General features: G+C 40.4%; 1 protein-coding gene across 7 annotated transcripts in view; it reads right to left on the bottom strand.

Annotated features, from left to right (window-relative positions):
• The window catches only part of eprs1 (glutamyl-prolyl-tRNA synthetase 1), a 57,122-nt gene extending 44,773 nt beyond the window's left edge, over nt 1–12,349 (bottom strand). For all 7 annotated transcript variants that reach the window (XM_034185098.1, XM_034185089.1, XM_034185130.1 and 4 more), the window contains exons 1-6: nt 12,182–12,349; nt 5,603–5,687; nt 5,370–5,469; nt 5,133–5,289; nt 4,714–4,850; nt 637–737 (exon numbers count right to left, since the gene is read on the bottom strand). In XM_034185098.1, coding sequence (XP_034040989.1) covers nt 637–737; nt 4,714–4,850; nt 5,133–5,289; nt 5,370–5,469; nt 5,603–5,687; nt 12,182–12,224 — 623 coding nt within the window. In that variant the 5' untranslated portion in view covers nt 12,225–12,349. The remainder of the gene's footprint in view (nt 1–636; nt 738–4,713; nt 4,851–5,132; nt 5,290–5,369; nt 5,470–5,602; nt 5,688–12,181) is intronic.
• Between the last annotated feature and the right edge of the window lie 2,748 nt (nt 12,350–15,097).

The following is a 15,097-nucleotide window of genomic DNA, read 5'->3' as shown; positions in this document are numbered from 1 at the left end:
ATGCACATATCATGATACATCGTGCAGCCCTTCAAGGGTCAAGTGATATGAAAATGCAAAAACTGAGCCATTAATGATGTATTCTAATCCAACTGCATTTTTTCCACAAATCTGATTGGTTAATCGTGTGAGATATCAGACCATAAAATATCGAGTAGACGGTGGCAAAATATTCAACCGTTTCACATTTGATGTGTTACTCCACATCCTGACCCTAACCCTAACCCTCACTAATGGCGCTGTCAGCTGACAGTGACAGAAACTAGTGCAGGGATGACGATGCTGAACTGTGTGGATTTAATGGATTTAACTGGAATGATTGATGGACTCAATGCAGCTGACAAGATGGAGAAATCTGTGGGTCTGCTCAGAATTTCCAGTTTAGCATGAAGACGCTGTTCCTATGGTAAGCTTTGACGAGCCGACCACACCCTTTCGCCGACTGAATTACTTACAGAAAAATAAATTGTGCAAACGATGGAACTGGATTAGTTATCCATTAAAAAAAAAACCTCAAAAGCAATCTGCAACCGTAAAATCCAACATGAATGTCTGAAAATCATCAGACACAACAGGGTTATTCCGTAATTTTCCTCTGAGATTTGAATATCTAATAAACATCACAGTGTGCCTCACCCACTGGCCTCAGGAGGGAATCGCACTACCACCTTGCCCATTTCAGCTCCTGGCAAATCCACAAACTTTCCAACGTCTTGCTTCTTCTCCTTCTCCTCAGACTGCAGAAAATGGACACAAACAGTTAGGAAGGCAGCGTGACAGCTGTCAATCATGTCTACTGTCCTGGACAGAATTACTGGCACAGAATTTAAAAATACACACAAGTGAATGCAGGTTTACCAAATTTGCATAATCACAATGTTTATATAAATTTGCAAATTTGTTGAATAACAAAAGCTTTAACAGTGAAATAAAACAAATACAGGTATAAAATGTACATGTGACATTTATGAATTTACAGTAAATTATCCCTTTTACAGTTTTGTTTTCCCCCCAGACAAGTCAGGGGACAGAGACACAACATTTCCAAGTCCCTGAAAATGTCTAAACATCAGTCATTAACAAACACAAACAGTATGGTACTCTACAGCACATCTTTCTGGACGAATGTTCTCAAGCACAAGAAAAGAGACGAGTGAGAGAAGCCACAAAGGCACACACGACAACTCTTAAGGCATTGTAGATTTCTGCGACTAATTTCAACTCCATTCATTTATATAATGTTACTGTGCCTTAATTGCGAGAGTGGCATCAACTCAGAACATAGCACCATTTTACTTCCAACTGCGCTGAACTCCTGAATGAACCTTTTGTTTTCAACATTTTTTTAAATAATTTAACCACATACAGCAAGACATCCAGGTACAGGTGCTATCAAAATAAATATATAAATAGTTAAGCTATAAAATTTACAATTTATGATGATTTATTTTATTCACTTAAAGCCTGATTTATGCTTCTGCAGCTCTGTAACTGCATGACAGTTTTAATGTTCTCAGTCTCTGGATTACGCTTTATTATGGATTAATTTGATTCTCAACAAGCTTTTCTTTCTACAATCATCACCTCCAAATCAAAAGGTAAAGTGTTCAATTTCGTCTTTTTCAGACTCTACTGTAAAGTTGCGGACTTTTCTGATCCATTTTTAATCGGCGTGTGCACTGTAAAAACTATAATATGATGGCATATTAAACAGTGAAAGCAGAAAAGTGTCAAATCACAGCCTGTTGCACTGTCTGATTTAACAGGTACATGTCAGGCTGCGGCTCAGAGTCTGAGTACGGTGTGAAAAAAATAAACGGTCGGGCTTTTAATCACAGGAATGACTCCCGTCCCACATGCAAGGGGTTTAATGGAAATACATTGCGACTGGACAGGACATTTTATCCATTGTACAAATTACATTCTATACTGTGTTTATTAGATGGAAAACAATACAAACTTTGGGACTTTTTTGTCTGGTGACTGAATATCTGGTTTATACGATGACGGTTTATGTGAGTTTTACTGTACATGGGACTGAACAATAAATTTACTTCTCAAAGCTTTGATGATGATGTCGGCTTCCATCCCACACAGCTGACTTTATTTCCCCAAATTTTTCTTCTGTTTGGATCTGAAGGGAATCTGTACATCTTGAAGCTCTTGTTGTCTATTTGTGCCTCCAAATGCACAGCAACCCGTAATTTTCAGCGAATAAGTAAATAAAATAGCTGGATTTCCATGCAGAGAGATTAACAGTGAATGCTATTTTGAACCCAAGATGGCACCATGAGTCACATGACTTTTTTTTTAACTCATTATGTCGCCACTCTCTTAATTAAGGCACTCTATATATCGCCAAATCACAACATAAGTCACCCCCAAAGAAAGAAAGTGTAAGCCTTAGCCACCACGTCAACACCTCAAGCGGACCAGACTCAGTGAGGTGACCATCTCCTGTGTCCATACTACCAATGTCAAATTAACAAATAAATAAAGAACAGAGTTGTCAAACATGCAAGACAGAGAAGATGCAGCAAAGCAGTAGCCAATCACGTGAAAGTGGTCGTCAATCAGGCAGTAAAGATCACAGACCCGAGAAGTGATCATCAGTGAGTTGACCATTCTGACATTATGATGAGAACTGTCACTTTCTGTGCTGGCTTAGAAAGTGATGTAACACAGTGGTAAACATACCACTGTCCCAATTTTTGAAACGTGTTGCAGGCATCCATTTCAAAATGAGCAAATATTTGCACAAAAACAATAAAGTTTATAATTTTGAACATTAAGTATAGTGTCTTTGTGGTGTATTCAATTGAACATAGGTTGAAGAGGATTTGCAAATCATTGTATTCTGTTTGGGGCAGCATGGTGGCTTAGTGGTTTGCATTGTTGCCTCACAGCAAGAAGGTCATGGGTTCAATTCCCACCTGTGGCCTTTCTGTGTGGAGTTTGCATGTTCTCCCCATGTTTGCGTGGGTTTCCTCCGGGTGCTCCGGTTTCCTCCCACATCCAAAGACATGTGGGTTAGGTGGATTGGAATCTTTAAATTGTCCGTAGGTGTGCAAGTGGGTGTGAATGTGCTTGTTTGTCTATATGTGGCCCTGTGACAGACTGATGTCCTGTCCTGGGTGTACCCCGCCTCACGCTCTATGACTGCTGGGATAGGCTCCAGCCCCCCCCGCGACCCTTAATTGGACTAAGCGGTTGAAGATGAGTGAGAGAGTGAGTGTGAATTCTGTTTTTATTTACATTTTACACAACAACCCAACTTCACTGGAATTGGGGTTGCAATTCAATCGGCGAGGCTTACCGTTACCAACAGCATCTTCATCATCGCTCCAACAGCAGTAATCCATTAAATGTGAAACAGTAATTCTGTATCAGAATCCACATCAATACTTTCGTATGGTAGCTTCAATTCAACCATTTCTGCATCGCTGTCACTACACCACATCTCTCGCTCTCAGCTGACTGCGCCATTACTGATATCGGCGTAGCAGCGCACACTCAGGATGTGGAGTAATACATGAAATGTGAAGCGGTCGAATATTTTGCCACCGTACACCTGATATTATACGGCCTGAAATCTCACAAGATTAACCAATCAAATTTCCAGAAAAAATGTAACTGGATTAGAATCTTGTGTGAAATCCTGTTTGATCAACACAATGTTTATTTTCCAGGGAGAGAAAAATTCTTACCATGTTTCCTGATGGGACAAGATGCAGTTCGCTTTTCCAGTTTCTTCTGTCTTTCAATTCAAGAAGACAACTTAAAATTCAAGCCAGCGCCAATTCCATGAATTCTTCATTTGTTATCCAACTTTTTGACAGTTTCTCGCCATGTTCTCTCTGTCCAACGTCACTTCGTGACAGAGACATGCTACAAAATTCTTCTTTTAAAAACTTGATAGCTCTAAAAAGTATGTAATGTCCAAATGCTACATTTAGCTTAAAGAACAGCGTCTGGCAGCAGGAGGCACACAACGTCGCCGTAGCAACCACCCAGTCCTGCTTTACGACAACTGTTGTAACAGCTACGCTTTGCGTGAGCCATTTTTCTCTACGGATCTCCGTGGCTACACTGATCTATATCTGTTATACAGATCAGTGCACATGGATTTATAAAACTTGCATGATGTTGTAAAAAATAAGAACGCTTTGCAACAGGCATTTTAAAAACTCGGTGACGATCACAATTACAGAGTGAAACACCAACACATCTCCCCCTCCTCCCCATGCTGAAATCTGTGGAATTCCACGCATCCGCAGAGTTTTCACAGCCCTGATACTTAGTGGCTTGGAAACGTTCATGTTTTCATTCTTGAGTAGTCTTAAGAAAACTGCACAGAAAAGTGACGATTTACTGTAAATTAAAAGTGTGACAATAACTCTTACATATACATTGATGGCATTGATGTGTTAAGTGCTTTGAGCGTCTGATGCAGATGGAAAAGCTCTAAATAAATGCAGTCCATTTATGTCAGTTTTAGCTCCCGTCTCCAGGGTAAGATAATGGTTCTCTTTACCCCAGCAGATGTTGGCGCTTCCTAGCTGTCCTTATTGTTTAATGCTGCCACATTGTAAATGTTAACATACTAAAAGTTCACTAGATGAACGTCATGTACTGCGGTTACTGTGATCAGCAGTAATAACGAGACATCTCAATCTAAATGTTGATGAAAACAGGACTGGACCCTGAACCTACATTGGACTTGCATGGTGGAGCTTTGCTGCTGGTGTACTTGCTGCCCACAGAAGTGAAGGGAACCTGTGAGCTCAGCAACGAAAACCAGCGATTGACATGGGAGAAGGATTTGTCCTGTCCAGACCATTCACTGTGACCTGGGGAAACAGATACAGCTGCATGTTGGATGAATAGAAAAGCAAATCTGACATTATTATTAAGCCATTTTGTTAATGTCTGGCTGCTTTGAGATTTTTCAGATTATAGATTTTAATTTGGATCCAACAATCACGCACAATGAGAAAAAGTGAGAAGTGCCCCTCTCTGGTAGTCAGTGTGCAAACAGAAGTCAACTGAGTATGATGCTGAGTTTTAAAACATTTGACAGATTTTAAAGATGGAGTACATCGTTCAATTTCAGATTCTTATCGGGAACTGACCTCTAAGAGCAGCCCAGACAGAGAGATCAGCCAGGGTGAGGGTGTGTCCAACCAGGAAGGTTCTCAGGGACAGAGCCTTGTCCAGTTCACCCAGAGCCACAGCCAAAGCAGGCTGAGCACACAGACGGCGCATACTGAACTCCAGCCAGTGATCCACCTACAGGTATCAGACAGCGCCCCGAATGAAGACCAAGAACTTCAAACTACTGCCGGAAAATCCAACTTGCAAACACGCACCTCCGTCTGCTCCATCATGTTGGATCCATAGAGGCCAAGGGCAGGGGCAACCCGGGCCAAGTAGCGACTGATGGAGTTGGTATCACTGAACTGGACTGCACTGGAGAATTGAAGGAGAAGAGCTGTCAGACCAATGACTCATACAATGAAACTGTAAATCCTGTAATATCATGTGCATTAATGAGATATTTTTGCCTGAGTTTGATTATGAAACTGGCAAATGTCTCACTAACTCTGAGACACGAAGTCTGGTATCTTTTCCTTCCTCCACCACCAGCTGCACAGTCTCCTTCATGTGCTCTGCCGTCAACAGCGCCCCTGCAGGACAATAAAGAATTATCACCGGTTGCTGGTCTATATAGCTGCAAACTTCTTGCTGAACCGACTGAACCTGCTGAGTGACTGCAGAAAACCAGTTCAACTCATCGCTGAGTGTCAAACAACCTCACTGCAGGGTTTCAATTACATTCTCATCAACTAACTCACTGTAACTTTACCCATTCTGGGCAAGAGACAACTATTGTCTCATATTATTTAAGTTATCCAGCCACTATAATTGTAACTTACCATCAAATTACATGAACAGAAAATGAATTCAGTAGATTTTAAGTAGGGATGTCCCAATCAGGTTTTTTTGGCCCCGATCCGATTCCGAGTCATCTGATTTTGAGTATCTGCCGATACCGAGTCCCAATCCGATACTTTAAAAAAACTGAATGAACAATGAACAAATGCTAAATATACAATATTTTCGTTTTAATCACCTTATTTTATTATTTATCACTTAAACAGTGCACTTCTCCTTGAGGTAGCTTGAACAATCAAGTAATAATCTACCACACTTAAAAAATGTACAAATTTCCATGTTATTTTATCTGTCTAAAAATAAATGTCCAAGATTCCGTATGTTAAACAAGAAATTATCTAATCTGAAATAACAGGTGGTTTTAATTTTCAGATGAAAGGTTTCTAAAGAACATTTACTGATTTAGCTAATTTAATTACAAGGGTTCTACACTTTTTTAAACAGTAATCAGAAATTTTGAGGTAACAAACAACAACAACAACAAAAAACATTTCCAAGGATTTTTCTTCAGAAAACTGCTCTATAAATGAGCAGATCAGTGGTTTCTGCACCAATCTGTTTTGCACAGATCAGTGGTTTCTGCCACTAGTCTTCCATGTTCTGGCCCGACGCACTGTTCCTACTGGACAGCGCGAAGCTACGTCACAGCTCAGAGCGCCGAAAGTTGGATTGGGTTGAACTTATGGGGTTTTTTTTGTTCAATTAAAAAATAAAAAAAAAAAAAAAAGATTGGGTTGAACTTTGACCACGCCAGCCTGCCAACAAGCGGCAATGCTCGCTCCCATTAGAAGCATCGCTTTAGCTCAGCTTCTGACGCAATGCTGATGCCTCTAAAAAGCAACGCGTCTCATTGAAAATAATGCTTTTTACACCAATTCTTGACGCCTCTGACGCTTCCGACGCGTGAAAGGCCCATTAATCTACAATAATGAGCTTGAAATAGCGCTGAGCAAAATAATGATGATAAGATCTATATCGGATTCCTGATCGGGAAGCAATGTCCGATTTCCAATCATGTGATCGGATCGGGACATCCCTAATTTTAAGTACAAAAGTGGATTTCATTGCTGTTCCGTACACAGGTTGTTCTCAAGAACATGATGGATAAGGCCGAGCTCAGTGAGATCCAAAATGCTCACCTGGCATAGGTGCCTGCCAGGAGTAAAGAAAATTTGAAATTTTGATGCAAATTTGGTGCAATCTTGGCATTGAAAAGCAGTTTATTTTTTATTTTTAAATCAAGATTTGTTTTTTATATGGCTCATCAATTCCACTTAGTGCAGCAGTGCAGTAGGTAATGCCTTGGTCCCACCAAATAATAAACCATGAATAATGAGCCATGCATGGGTGTGTGTCAGCGATTATTCGAAGAATGACCCACATTTTTATCTATCACGTATCCACTACTAAGGTGCCTCTATGTGCCTCTCTGTACCCCGCATGTGCCATGTAGCAGCCTCTAGTGAGCCACGACCAACGTGTCATTAGAGCCTCGAATGGCTTGCATCAGCCACGCTAAGCCACATAGCGCCATGATAAAGCGACATTGGCCCACGTTTAGGCACGGGTTTACAAATGTCACATTTTTTAAAGGCAGTCCAAAAATAGACGCTCCAGTACAGTCGCTGTTGTGCGCTGCACGCCAGGCTGCTGTCCATCTGTAATGCACAAGACCAGCTAGAACCGAACAACATGTTCCTGGATAGCCCTCTCTGTGCTCCTCGCTGGCTCCGTGGCTCACTGGCTTTAAACACACACATTGTGACCCCACTTATCTTTGTGTTCATCCATTTACTTCTGCAAAAATCACTCTTTTACGCTTGTGCTGCTGTTCTCCATTCCTGGACAGCCACCTCTGTGCTCCTTCTCACTGGCTTCCTTTCCATCTGTGGCTTGTTGGCTTTATTTTTTCCCTGGCTTTAAACACAGTCATTTTCACAACGTGATCCTACTTTTAACTTTGTGTTCGTCCGTTTATTTCTGCAAAATCATCCTTTTGTGCGCACGTTGCCGTTCTGCATACACAATGAGGTGGCCAATTTAATTATATACACCTGCTGCCGCAACTCATGTGGATCACTTCCAAAAAAAAAAAAAAAAAAATTCTTTATTTCTTCTGCAGCTTACAAGTCACCTTGATACAACTTTTAACTTTGTGTTATGTCTTCAAAATTAGTATTTTGCGTGCTCTGCTGCTGTGTTGCTGCAGAGCTCTGCACTGCTTCACTGGAGTTATTTCTTCTGCGGCTTTAAACACACAGCCACTTTTACACAGTCATTCAAATTTTAACTTTGTGTTCGTCCATTAGTGACTGGAGGAAAAAAAAAAAAAAAAAAAAAAAAAAAAAAAAAAAAATCACTTGTGAGCTGGAATCCGCCTAAATGTTCCTTTGAAGCATGATGAGTCATTGCTTCAGTGCACAGTGTGCACACACAGCGGAGCTCATGTGATCCATTAACAAGATATTAAATCAACCATAGACATACTTTTCGCACGCGAACGGGACAGGAGGTCCTCAAACTGGGTCCTGGAGAGGCAGAAGTACCACTGAAAGCGGCTATCATTCAGACGCAGCTCCTGCGGCAAATGATGAATTTTTGGTGTCCGATGTGAATGCGGCTCAAGCAGAGCGACACACCGGGCGATGGTGGAGCGTCCATCGCCAGGCGAGGGATGCGAATTTGTGGCGTTGCGTGGCGTCCAGTGTGAACGCGGCATAATTCATCATAGTACCTTGTACACAAACTGCCCCACGCTGTTGTTGCTAAATTTTGAACATCTTGAAATTAGCACCACGCTCAGAAAGGAGCCTCGTTAGCTGAAGACAATGCCCGTAAGAGCCACTCAAAGCCATTATTCTCCCACGATAGTTGAAGAAACCCTCTCGTAGCAAAGAAAACATGCTGCGTGGCTCATTATTCATCCTTCATTATTCGGTGGAACCCAGGCTTAACAACCACTTGTCTCTTGTTGCTCTAAGAGACAAGACACCCACTCTGAAGATGAATGACAACTGGTTGCTTTGCCTCTGTTTCTTGTAGATAATGCAACACATGAGGACCACAGCTATGCTTAACAGCATTGCAAACAATGGTGTTGGAGCACACACTGATTGACAAATTACATCATGACATTTCAAAGTGTTTTTTCTGCATTATTTGATAAAATAACAAAGTTTTCCTATCTGCAAAAATTAAGTTGATACACATGTGAAAGACTCATATCGGCCAACTGATATACAACGCCAATTCCAATGAAGTTGGGACGTTGTGTGAAATGTAAATAAAAACAGAATATAATGACTTGCAAATCTTCTTCAACCTATATTCAATTGAATACACCACAAAGACAAGATATTTAATGTTCAAACTGATAGACTTTTTTGTTTTTGTGCAAATATTCGCTCATTTTGAAATGGATGTCTGCAACACGTTTCAAAAAAGCTGGGACAGTGGTGACAAAAGACTGGGAAAGTTTATGAATGCTCAAAGAGCACCTGTTTGGTGAGTGTCATGACTGGGTATAAAAGGAGCATCCCCAAAAGGCTCAGCCGTTCACGAGCAAAGATGGGGTGAGGATCACCACTTTGTGAACAACTGCATGAAAAAATTAGCCCAACAGTTTAAGAACAATGTTTCTTAACATTCAATTGCAAGGAATTTAGGGATTCCATCATCTACAGTCCATAATATAATCAGAAGATTCAGAGAATCTGGAGAACTTTCTACATGTAAGTGGCAAGGCCGAAAACGAATGCACGTGACCTTCGATCCCTCAGGGGGCACTGCATTAAAAACCATCATTGTGTAAAGGATCTTACCACTTGGGCTCAGGAACATGTCAGAAAACCATTGTCAGTTAACACAGTTCTTCCCTACATCTACAAGTGCAAGTTAAAGCTCTACCATGCAAAGCGAAAGCCATACTGGGCCCGAGCTCATTTGAAATGGACAGACGCAAAGTGGAAAAGTGTACTGTGGTCTGATGAGTCCACATTTCAAATTGTTTTTGGAAATCATGGACGTCGTGTCCTCCGGACAAAAGAGGAAAAAGACCATCCAGATTGTTACAGCGCAAAGTTCAAAAAGCCAGCATCTGTGATGGTATGGGGTTGTGTTAGTGCCCATGGCACGGGCAACTTACATATCTGTGGTGGCACCATCAATGCTGAAAGGTACATCCAGGTTTTGGAGCAACACATGCTGCCATCCAAGCAATGTCTTTTTCAGGGACGTCCCTGCTTATTTCAGCAAGACAATGCCAAGCCACATTCTGCACGTGTTACAACAGCGTGGCTTTGTAGTAAAGGAGTGCGGGTACTAGACTGGCCTGCCTGCAGTCCAGACCTAAGCACAAAATACGACAACGGAGACCCCGGACTGTTGAACAACTGAAGTCGTACATCAAGCAAAAATGGGAAAGAATTCCACCTACAAAGCTTCAACAACTAGTGTCCTCAGTTCCCAAATGCTTTTTGGAGTGTTGTTAGAAGGAAAGGTAATGTAACACAGTGGTAAACATCCCACTGTCCTAGCTTTTTTGAAACGTGTTGCAGGCATCCATTTTAAAATGAGTAAATATTTGCACAAAAACAATAAAGTTTATCAGTCTGAACATTAAATATCTTTTCTTTGTGGTGTATTCAATTTAATGTAGGTTGAAGAGGATTTGCAATTCATTGTATTCTGTTTATATTTACATTTTACACAACATCCCAACTTCATTGGAATTGGAGTTGTACATGGGTCGGGCTCTTAACATTTTTGACGACTTGTCATTTAGTGTATACTAAAGTAAGCAGCCAACTGCATAATCAGTTGTTTTAAAAGAAGTTGATCTACATTTAGTGATGTAAATTTTCACATTTAGATCCATTTGGACCCTCTACATGATCCCACACACTTCTAATGGCATTTTCACCTGTTCAGTGGCAATACAAAGCGATTTACTTTGTGCTGTTCTTAACTTGTCCCTTCCAATAACATTATATAACCAGTTAACCCATTATGGTGATTGAATTCAAAATCAATAATGCACTGATTATGTTATTATCCTGAGTGAAAAGATGACATGAAATATACGATAAGAAAAGCCTTTATTCATCCCTCAATGGGGAAATTTCAGTGTCACATCGCAGTAGGAAAAGAAGGGCATATCTAAAAATATAATAGCCTCCCCATGAAACACATTCTCAAAAATTCAAATTTTGCATATGGCATTTACAAAACAGGCACACACAAACACACAATTAAAAAAAAAAAAATCTGGCAAGGGCTTACAAAAAAAAAAGAAGAAAAAGAAAAAAAAAAATCAGTACAGGAGCTTTTTAGGAGCAACTTCCCAAAATGTAAATTGCAAGTGCACACAACTTTGTTTCAGTGGAAGAAACTTCCAAAAACATTTTAAGTCAGTTGCATTTTAAACAAATGCAAGTGCACAACAAAAAATGCAGTTTGACATTCCACGTTTCAGCACGCTTGCATCAGCCTGTAATGCTGACTGCCAACGTATAGGGGCGCTGTTTAGAAGGTTTAAATGCAAGTCACTGGATTAAAACATGATGCAAAGGACACAGCAGATCGATTTACATCCAGTATAAACTATCTGGTTTAGATACTGATGAGCAACATGTAACGTTATATATAAAATCCCGTTTTAGCTAAAGTCAGGTTGACGGCTGCCCAGGTGTGTCACTTCCAAGTTCATAAAAACACTTCGTGACACGTCGCAAAATCACCGTGTGTGGGAATTTATAGGACAAATTCATACTTCAAAAGCAACGTTTAGGCAATTTATAAAGAAATTTTAATGAATGGCCGGACGTGATATGCCACGACGACAAGCTAGCAAACATTACCCGCTAACACAGACACACACACCTGACTCCATTTAACTAGAAGACAAATAACAGAAAACGATCATTTGCAAAGGTACTTATTTTGATACCTCGCAGATCACAACACATTCAATTTCCGAATAACACACACTTCAATTCGGCTAGCAACTTCACACGAAATTCGAAGTTATTTCCACACAAAAACTTTTAGAACTGATTTGGTCTACCATCTTACCAATAGTAAGTCTGAGCTGAGTCACGCTTCAGCAGAAAGATGAACATAAATATTAAAAAAAGCAGGTTTCTCACATGGTTTCTCATTTGTGTTCGTCTGTGGTTCCGAGGTGAACGCTACAGCTAAGAATAACTGCTAGCCACCTGTCACTCACCGAGAGGTAGACTGTTTCTGTTGATGGTGAAGTTTAAGGCCATTGTCTGTATTATTTCGTTTCCAGGCAGACAGTGAATCCTCTGCGATTTCAGAAAAATGAAATCTGCACAGATACACAACACAGCTGCAAGCTCCACCGAGCACCTCACAACCAGAAAGGAGCGCCGCGCTTCTTCATCATGAACACATAATCAGCGGGCGCTAACGAAAGGTTGGTGCATTACTGCCACCACCAGTACAGGAGTTTGAATTGGAAGTTTGCGCTGTGAAAGAAAGACGAAAGTACAAAAATTAAATTGCTTCGTCCAAGTTAAGATAACAAGTTGGCATAAATTTGACTTGTTAAGATAATTTGGATCAGTCAAATTAATTTGAGTGCTACTAACTGAAGAAGTTGTTGTTAGGTTCTATTTTTTCAGCATATGGCTCATCCTATACTTCTATATCCTTGGCCAGGCCCTCTAACCATTCCTGGGGGATTCTGAGCTGGTCTCAATCACCTGAGAGCTGTAAACCCTCCAGTATGTCTTGGGTCTTCCTTCCAGTTGGACATCCCTGGAAGACCTTCCCAGGGACACCACCAGGCATGCCCCTGGGTGCTCTCCCAGTCACCTCAGCTGGCTCCTTTCAAAGTGAAAGAGCAGCAGCTCTACTCTGAGTCAAATCTGAATAGTCAACCTTCTCATCCTGTCCCTGACTGGAAACCTGGATACCCTAAAGAGGAACTGCATATCCAGGACATTGTTCTTTCAGTCACTATCAAAGCTCATAACCATAGATGAGGATAGGCGCATAAATCAGCTGTTTGCTGTTTATCTGGATCCATGTTGCAGTGGGAGTAGACCAAGCAGGTCACCCCACACTTCCCTATCTTCAGCCAAGTCCTCTAACTCCTCCTGAGGGATCCCAAAGCGGTTCAAAGCCATTTGGAACATACAGTCCTTTCAGTGTGTCCTGGGCCTCCTTCCAGGTGGACATGCCTGGAAGACTTCCCTAGGGAGATGACCAGACTGTCTGACCTCTGATGAGGTCAACAGAACCACATCATCTGAAAACGTGTTTTGTACTTACAACGTAGTGTGGCCAGGACGATGGTGGGATTCGAACACCAGACTGCTCGACCTGAAGACCAAGACTCTACCAGGTCAGCCAAAGGGGACATCGTTTCCATCTGGACTTCACCTTGGTACATATTTCCCCACCATTTTTGACTTCATCCCGAAGTCACAGGTGCATTTGAGCAAATTCTGTGACTACCCACATCCTGCCGACAACGGCAGTTTGTGACCAGAGGACCTATCTTTGTGGCCGGGATGGCAGTGGGATTTGAACACCAGACTGCTCGACCTGAAGACCAAAACTCTACCAGGTCAGCCAAATAGGAATTCCCTGCTGGCCAAGCTAGCAGAGACAGTCCATCTGGACTTCACCTTGCTACAGTAGTATCAAAGTTAATTCAATTACTGTTGGTTTTCGAACTGGAGGATCCGCTCATATTGCTCTCCAGACAAGTCGGTGTTTTGTTTTTATACCTCAGCTGTGACTGTATTTATATGAAACTGATACATTAAACAGGATTAGGGATCCATTTTGTGCGGAACTATTGTCCCTCCGTCAACAAAGATGGGAGAAGGAAAGTAGTTCGAAAAAACTGGATCCGCTACAATGGATACAAGGGGTCTCGTAAACCCGAGGATCCACATCCAGCTGAGGTATAAAAATACAGACCTCATGAAAACTGACAGATAATTGAAAAATACAGTTGTCACAATAAAGCATCTTTAAGTTGTTATCATTGCGACTAGGTGCTTCAAACTTACAACATCTAGTACATTTATGATATCATTTCTAAGTTCTACTCATTGTTTAAATGTCAGCCGGAGTTGTCTGTGTTTTTTGTTGTTGTTGTTGTTGTTTTTTTTTTTAATTAAACAAAGGAAAAAACATAACAGGAGGTACGACAAATGGTATGACTAACATACAGTATGACTAACAGACAGACAACATCCCAAACACTTAACAGAAGACATATTATACAGCACAGATCCGAGGGGTATGGGAGGGTTTATTGTAAACTGAAGTTCTTTACCAAGTTTATTGTCTTTATAGCTTTTTTGTTTGGTATATTAGTTAAAGTTTTAAGGTAGGTGTTGATTTCAATTATCCATAGTTTCAGAAGGGGCTTAATTTGACTGAATTTAGCTTTGTGTATGTGATATTTGCCAAGTAGTATATATAGGTTTACTAGATATTGTATATTTTTATTTTTATATTCAAAGGAGGCTATTACATTATGACTGGCTATTTTAATTCTATAATTAGTTTTATTATGAATAAGTAACTCCAAATTAAGCCAAATATCTCTTGTGAACTTACACTCATAAAATACATGTATTATTGACTCTTCTTCTATACCACAGAAACAACATTTGGGATCTACATCTGTAAATTTGGATATAAACAAGTTTGTTGGATAAATACAATGTAAAATTTTCCCGTGTAGTTCTCTAATTTTATTATAAATACAATATTGAAAGGGGTGAAGCCATATATGTTTCCAGTTTAAATCACTGTATTGAGAGCTCCAATAAGATTTACAGTTGGGTCTATTCCTATTAGAATTTTGAATTGTATTCCTAATATGTTTATTACTGCACTTGCTATTAAATGGAATCCCATCAATCATTATTGAGCCTATGGTATACTGAGTTTCCTTTTTCACATGTGCCTTCATCATTTCTTTCAATCCACTAGAAATACTTTTCACAACATAGTTAAATTCCTTAGAAGTGACTGGAAATTGGTGAATTCTTAAAAACATTTCATACGTAAATTTTTTATTACGTTTTTACGATTTTTTGCTCTATCCATTTAGGCATAAAAAGTGTTTGATTCCGTGCAGTAATGTTGTCAT

Source organism: Thalassophryne amazonica, chromosome 2, assembly GCF_902500255.1.
Source record: "Thalassophryne amazonica chromosome 2, fThaAma1.1, whole genome shotgun sequence".
Lineage (NCBI taxonomy): Eukaryota > Metazoa > Chordata > Actinopteri > Batrachoidiformes > Batrachoididae > Thalassophryne > Thalassophryne amazonica.
Note: the sequence above shows the minus strand (reverse complement) of the source record. Positions and strands in the feature narration are given on the sequence as shown.